The 7,546-nt window shown below is 50.5% G+C and overlaps 1 protein-coding gene across 1 annotated transcript; it reads right to left on the bottom strand.

Annotated features, from left to right (window-relative positions):
• Positions 1 to 1,718: 1,718 nt before the first annotated feature.
• On the bottom strand, positions 1,719 to 7,055 carry Dbx1 (developing brain homeobox 1). The gene is made up of 4 exons (NM_001005232.1): positions 6,569 to 7,055; positions 5,847 to 5,948; positions 3,709 to 3,911; positions 1,719 to 3,003 (listed from the first exon to the last, which is right to left on the bottom strand). The coding sequence occupies exons 1-4, from the start codon at positions 6,933 to 6,935 to the stop codon at positions 2,668 to 2,670; spliced, it is 1,008 nt and encodes a 335-aa protein (NP_001005232.1). The 5' UTR covers positions 6,936 to 7,055; the 3' UTR covers positions 1,719 to 2,667.
• Between the last annotated feature and the right edge of the window lie 491 nt (positions 7,056 to 7,546).

Genomic DNA, 7,546 nt, shown 5'->3' on the forward strand with positions numbered 1-7,546 from the left:
GCAGTCCTAGCATCTGTCACTTTGTAATGACTGTGATTTAGCATAATGCCCTCGAGGTTTATTGGTGCCGAAGCAGCTGACAGAACTCCCTTTTAAAGAGTGGGTAATATTCCATTGCTCTATGTACCATACCATCTAGCAATGCTTGCACTGACAGGCACCTGAGCTGCTACCCTGGCTGCAGTGTATTGCTGTGTTTTGTGTTGTGAGCATGGGGTGTTCGGGGGTCCTTGAACTCCAGCCACTAAACCCTTCCCACATCTGGCCTAAATTAAAACTGTCAGCTAGAACTGCCATGGAGGAAGAAGTCAGCCATTTTTGACCAAATTCTCGTCTCTGAATGTGTGGGCCCCAGTAGAGGAATCCTTTTCTTTCTTTTTTTTTTTTAAAGATTTATTTATTTATTTTATTTATTACATGTAAGTACACTGTAGCTGTCTTCAGACACTCCAGAAGAGGGGGTCAGATCTCATTACGGATGGTTGTGAGCCACCATGTGGTTGCTGGGATTTGAACTTCGGACCTTCGGAAGAGCAGTCGGGTGCTCTTACCCACTGAGCCATCTCACCAGCCCGAGGAATCCTTTTCTCACTGGAACTTGTATAGAAAACTGACCACATGTTGAGGAGATCTGGGAGGCTTCTTGAATTAGGGACATTATTAAAACAAGCACGATTTCTTTTCTCTAAACTCTCAGTATAAACTATCCTGGTCACAAGGTTGGAGCGAGAGCTGAAGAGGTCAGCATGAAGGTTTCTGTTATTGAAGACGAGGAAGAATGGGCTCACATTTCAAACAAGCTGCCTTACCAAAGCTTGGCAACTTCTCTGAATATTGGGGATTTGAGTTCACAAAGAACCTTAGGGTGAGGTGCATGGGACAGAGCCTAGTCTCTCACAGGTCACAAAAGCCCCCTCTGGGATTCCTCTTAGGCAATGGCTAAGAACGCTGCTATGGAAAGGAGGCATCAGGCTGTCGCTTTAAAAAGCTTGCAGACCCTGGAGCCTGGAACTCAGATCTGGGCTCACCAGCTTTCACTGTGGACTAACACTCCAGCTAGAATCAGGTCTTTGCAGAGGGATTGGGACTAGTCTTCAAGCTTTCCAGGTCACTAGAAAAAGTTCCCTCTTCCAGGGGAACGTGCAAACCACTGCAGGCCTGAACAACCCAAGTGCCCTGGACTGACCTCTGTGGTCCATCACGTTGGTCTTGGAGAACACGAGGTTAGTTGCAAGCCCAGGTTCTTGGTACCCTCTTACTGGAAATGTCACTTGTCTATTAGAATATAAGGCTATGTTGTAATAGTTTGTTGTGATGGTTTGAATATGCTCAGCCCAGGCACTGGCACTATTAGAAGGTATGGCCTAGAATAGGTGTGTCACTGTGGGTGTGCGCTTTAAGGTCCTCATCCTAGCTGCCTGGAAGCCAGTCTTCTCCTAACAGCCTTCAGATGGAGATGTGGAACTCTCAGCTCCTCCTGCACTATGCCTGCCTGGATGCTGCCATGCTCCCACCTTGATGATAATGGATTGAACCTCCGAACCTGTAAGCCAGCCCCAATTAAATGGTGTCCTTATAAGAGTTGCCTAGGTCACAGTGCCTGTTCGAAGCAATAAAACCCTAACTAAGATATTTGCCTTCTGGGTACCCACAAGACCAATCCTGGTTCTTTCAGCCATCACGTTTTTGTGACTTAACAATGCCCTTTAGCCATCAAACTCATTCTACTTTTTATTTGGCATTTGTCCATTTGATACATATATACATATATAAAAAGTCTGTACATGGTAAAAAATACAAAATAAGCATTTCCTTATAAATTATGAAGTTACACAGCTACCTTTTAGACTTTAAAGACCATTGCAGAGAAAAATAATGAGAGGGACACAGCCAGCCCTTCATTATGGTCATTCACAATAACCTCAGTATAAAACATCCATACAAAATATAGATACACAGTAGAGCACATCTCAGGTAAGCTGCCCAGACTGCAAAGCTGGGTGAAACGTGTCGGAGAGTCAGACAAGTCCACACCCCAGTGCCAGGAGCTGGCACTCTGAAAAGGCTCCCGTTGGAGTAGCAGAAGGACATCAAGCAGAGCACTGGATACACATGTCTACAGAGAGAAATCGCTTCCTCCCGCCAAAGGAGCATCAAGAAATGAAAAGCTTGCTTGATAGTGCTTTCCCCTTAGACAGGGAGACGGTGCCCTTATTCTCTTTCAGAATCTCCTGTGCTTTCTACTCTCAAGGTGAAAAGACAGGATGGCTGACTGATACCCCCTGCAGAAAGGTGGCCATCCAGGAAGTTAGGGGTCAGAGGCTTGGTGTTTGACAGGACCTGGCTCACAGTAAGCACTGGCAGTGGAACTAGGGACACCCCTCTACACACACCCTGCACGCGGTGTCTAAAATAAATTTGCAATAAATAGATGCAATGTTGCTCTTGTAGAAAAGACCCACGCTCCCGTGGGAAGGGTTGTTTAGAGGTGGCAGCACGGCGCAAGGAAATGTCTCTGGGACAACAGGAAGGGTGATGCCACCCCTGAGAAGGTGGTGGGTCTGTTGTGAGAAGAGGCAGGATCCAGGATCCTGAACAGAGGTGGCCACGTGGGCGTTCCCTCTCCAGTTTCCAATTGCAACAGCCCCAGAGCCGCTGGAGGGGCTCCTAGGACACCGTGATTTCCTCATCCTCCTCGCCCTCCTCATCCTCATCAGAATCAGAGAAGTCTGACGGTTTACCCGGGCTGCTCGAGTGCGCCGGCGAGGCAGGCAGTGGCCCTTCCAGCAAATGTCGCGGGTCTGCGGGCGCGTGGTAGGCCAGGCGGGCACCCGGATTGTCTTCCTCCTCATCCCCAGGTCCCTTCTGGCCTACATCACTAAGGTCTGGATGGGGGTTTAGTTTTGTGGGAAGGGTCTGCTCTCGGCAGCCCCCGCTAGACAGGAGCTCGCGCTCTTTGGAGTTCCGCCATTTCATGCGTCGATTCTGGAACCAGATTTTCACCTGTGAGGGAAGAACCAGAAACAAGTTAGTGTCTGCTCACAATGAGGGGGTGGTGGTGGTGGTGGTGGTGGTGGTGGTGGTGGTGGTGGTGGTTGGGGCAACCCTTAGAAGCCAGGCTTGGGGAACATGTAGGAAGGCGCTGCCCTCAAGGTGATTTCTGTGTTGTTCCCCACCAGCCTTGTAAGCCCTCTTAACTCTTGCTCCTCTGGTCTATCTACCTGCCAGCCCATTCATATTGGATCGAATTCATGCTTCATTCACTCGTCCCCATAGCCATGACCCACCCATCCATCTATCCAATTCATGTGTCCATCCGCCTACCCCATACACACACACACACACACACACACACACACACACACACACACACACACGTACGTACGTATCCATGTACACATCCTCCACCTGCATACACACCTACCCATGCATATGCATCTATCTATTTATCCATATAGCTATCCATGTACCCTTACGTCCATCCATCCTCTCATTCGGCACTTGACTCAGCTGGGCAGGTGGGGGAGTAAGATAGAAGGGTGGGGTGGGGTGGGGTGGAAAAGGAGGCTGCTCTGGGGAAACCTCAAATAACTTGGCCTGGGTTTCCCCAGCTGCTCCGCCAGCCTAAGAGGCACCAGAGAGCCCTTGCAATTGATTGGCAGGGGCTAGCATGGCGTGTGAGGGTGGGGCGGTGGAGGCCGCTCGCACCTGCGAGTCCTTCAAGCCAAGCTTGGAGGCCAGCTTTTTCCGGTCTGGCTTGCTGATGTACTTCTGCTTCTGGAACGTCTTCTCCAGGGCTTTCCGCTGCACGTCAGAGAACACGGCTCTGCGCAGCATGCCCCGGCGAGGCTTGCCGCGAGCAGCCAGCGGCCAGGAGAAGGTCCCAGGGATAGGCACGACGCTGGAGGAAGCTGCGGGGTGAGGGAAGTAGAGAATGAGCCGGGTGTCCTGCAGAGCCGAGCATCCGCCTCTCCCAAGCTGTTTTCACTAGCGTTCTCCCTCCTTTTTCCCCCTCGAGTCCCTTCATCTCTTTAAAACACTCCTTTTTCTCCCCGTAGAGAATAGACGGAGAACCTACAACCTGTCTGAGTGAAAGGCGCTTTCCGCACAAATAACTTTCGCTTTCAACCGTGCAAACCCGGATTAGGAAAAAACCCACGAAAACAGCAGCCACAATTGCCTTTTGCTTACCCGCCCCCCCACTTCCATTCAATGGTCTTACAGAAACAGTCCGCACCAAACAGCTTAAATAGCAACAGAATAAAATAAATTACAGAAATGAAAATAATCCCACAGAGACCACTCAGCACACCTCCACTTTCCCCCCCCCCCAAGACCCACGGACACGCAATCACCTTGGTGCTGTCAGTACCTTTTAAGACAAGGCACTTTGCTGGTTTGGCAGACAGAAAAAAGTCTGTTTTGGCTTAAAAAAAATCCAGTCATTCATCGTTTTAAAAACTACATATGATTTTTCTGCCTCCCCCACAACGTAAAGAAATCAGCGTGAATACAAGGAAAGTGGCGTCTAATTAGCACATTGACCGCTTCCCACTGGGAATTGGCGCTATGAAAAGGGGGAGAGTTTCGCTTTAAGGGAGAGAAAAAGAAAAACAAAAAGAAACAGAGACGCTAACGAAGCGTGAATGGTAATTGTGTAGTAATGAACTAACCGCAAAAGGCTATGGACAAGCAGCGAGAGCCATATATTACCGGGACAAAAGAGGTTTACACTCAGGCTAAACACAACTGCAGGCGGAGACGATTGGGAGAGCGGTGATGGCAGAGGCTTCTCTACCCCCAATCTTTCACATTAAATGGACACGAAAAGCTATTTATAAAGCTCGGGTTGTTTTTGTTAGACCATTGAGACCCGGGAGAAAGGAGCAAATTCCATTGTCGGCAAAAGCCTGAATGGTGGTGGAAGAGAGTTTCTTCTCTCAAAAAAAAAAAAAAAAAAAAAAAAAAAAAAGCGTCGCTAGTTTCTTTTGCTGATGTTGGGAGTGCTGTCCTGGTCTTGCCCTGCCCCCACCCACTGCACTTTGGCTCTGGTCCCTTCTTGTCTAGGGGGCTTCCCTGCTTTTTAAAGCAGCTTTAAAGTGTTCGAGGCAATGCTTGAACACTCGTAGTTCTCAGCATGAAAACTCTTGAGGGTGCTTCTTCGCCTGTAGACTAGGACCCATAGCGGGATTCTGTCAACTGTTTCCTTTTTACAGAAAGAGCCCACCGGCATGATATAGGGTTGGGAAATCAAATTGGCAAGATAAGGTTGGGGTCGCGGGAGGATCTAGACTTCCTACCCTTAGGTAACCCCCAAGCATCGCACACAAGAGGGCACCCCATGCGGTCTTGTGGAGGGAAAAAAAAGCAGCCCTGAATGAATGTTAACAGGAAATTAGCTGCGGCTGGTAGGTGTTTTTCGGCGGCGTGGAGGGGCGAGGGCCGGTCTGCGTGTGGCTGCCGGAGGAGCTGGCCAATTGGTCACGGTGCTGAGACCTTTGTGGCGAATGGTGGCCAAGTGCACCAACTCTGTGGGAAACGGCGGCATGAAGGGATGCCAACAGCTCCTCGCCGGGAAGGGAACCGCCTCAAATGTGGACCATGACAATTCTTGCTAATTTGTAGAGCAGGGAATTGGTGCATAGTGTCAAGCAGTCACTGCTTGTGCTAAATGGGGTATCAAATTGGCGCGACGGATTCGTGAATGTTGTACGCCTCGCAACCTCTGAACCAGAGCGTAACCCCGAGGGGTGGACGGAGAAATACGACTTCGGGGTAGGGAGCGACCGGCCGGGACTGGAACGGGCTGTCCAGCCCGGAGCGGGAAAAACACGAAAGAGACCTACCTGGGAAATAGGAGGATCTGATAAAGGGTTGGAACGAGCCTTCGAAGTATGGAAAGGCGAACGTCTTGGGAGGAGGGCTCTGCAGCAAAGCGGGCGAAGTTTCTGGTAGGGCGAGGGAAGAGAGAGAGAGAGAGAGAGAGAGAGAGAGAGAGAGAGAGAATGAATTTGATCATGTGTTTGAATACTGTGTGGAGCATCGCGTACACGATCTAATTCACACTGCAGCAGGTATCAGAGGCATCTTTTAGAACGTATTCACTAAGTAAAATAAATTTGCGCAGCGTCGTCTCATTTGTGCCCCCATTTCATCACCATTCCAGAGACTTAGGAAAATAGGGAGGGGTGGGGTGGGCTATTGCAGATCTATCCATAATAGTACAAACCAACACAATAAACGTACTTGTTGGGTTTAAAGCAAAAAGTCTCTTTCCTAGTCTTGAGGGCGGGAACGCAGGCACCAAAGCGCGTGCGCTGAGACGCCCGACTAAGGAACTGCACTCACTGGCCCGGGGCTCAAGTTCATTTTGAGGATACTCGTAAGGCCTGAGACTTTTCTTCCCCTTAAAACCTCAGTACCATCGTTTCATAATCAGTAACCTGGCCCTTGAGGTCTGAGTTCCTGCGTGGAAATGTGCACTAACAAGCGCGGAGGAACAAGTTTGTGAAGGATTGAGTGGCTGTCAGGCCGCGGAACGCACGTCGAGGGCACGGCTGTATCTTACCTCTTCTAGGCGCCGAGGAAAGGATGGCATTCACCCCAAACTTCAGAAACGTGGGCTCGCTGGCAGGGGAGAGGGCGGTCTGTGGAGAACTGCCTCGCCGGCTCCCGGACCCAGGAGAGCCCAGGTCTGAGGTCCCCGAGTCGGCGAGGGCTGCAGGGGCCTCTTGACTGGGGGGTGACAGGCTGGCAGCGGGTATGCTGCGGGACAGGTAGGTGGGAGGCCGGCTGATGCGGATCAAATCTTCTACTAGGAAACTAGAGTGGCCGGAAAATGCGGATTGAAGGGACTGGGGCAGTGTTAAGGTGGGCGTGGGTCGCAGGAGGCTAGGGTATCCCGCGGGAGGCGCAAGGAGGCCGGGGAACATCATGGTTAGAGCGGGTCTGGCAGTAGCTCCCTTTCCCTGGGCCGGAGGGCAAGCGCCTGGCTTCCCGCCCCTCCCCCGATGCCCTCTTTGGCTCAGTATCCTGGTAACCGTCCTACTTGGGCGTCTGCGAGTCTTCTGTGGCTCTCCGGTCCAGGAGATGGTTTTATAGTGGCCCGCCCGCTCCAGCTCTTTGAAAACTGACAGCTCTGACAATGAAGTTCAACAAAGTTCTCCACTCGGGCTTCATTCGCGGGAGGCTCCAGGCTCTCTGATTGGTTCAGGGATGCAATTTATGATTGGATTAGTCTTCATAAGCATGGCCCTCACAATGGGGCGGCAACAAAGGCCGGCGCTCATCAACGCTGTGCATCGACGGCCTCTCTGCTATACAGTGAGTCCCCAAAGCTCTCGCTGGAGGTTTTTGTTCTGAAGCAACACCCGGGCTAATTAAATGCCTATTTAGAAGTTTCAGATGACATCTTGCCTCATAGAAAAGGAATTATTTAAAGAACGCACTAAATTTATCTGCGGCCTCCTGCTGAGACTAGAAAATAAATCAATAAATATTCATAGAACTACATCTCCAGGCTATCGGTAAAATAACTCTCCCTTGT

This window comes from Mus musculus, chromosome 7 (assembly GCF_000001635.26).
Source record: "Mus musculus strain C57BL/6J chromosome 7, GRCm38.p6 C57BL/6J".
NCBI lineage: Eukaryota > Metazoa > Chordata > Mammalia > Rodentia > Muridae > Mus > Mus musculus.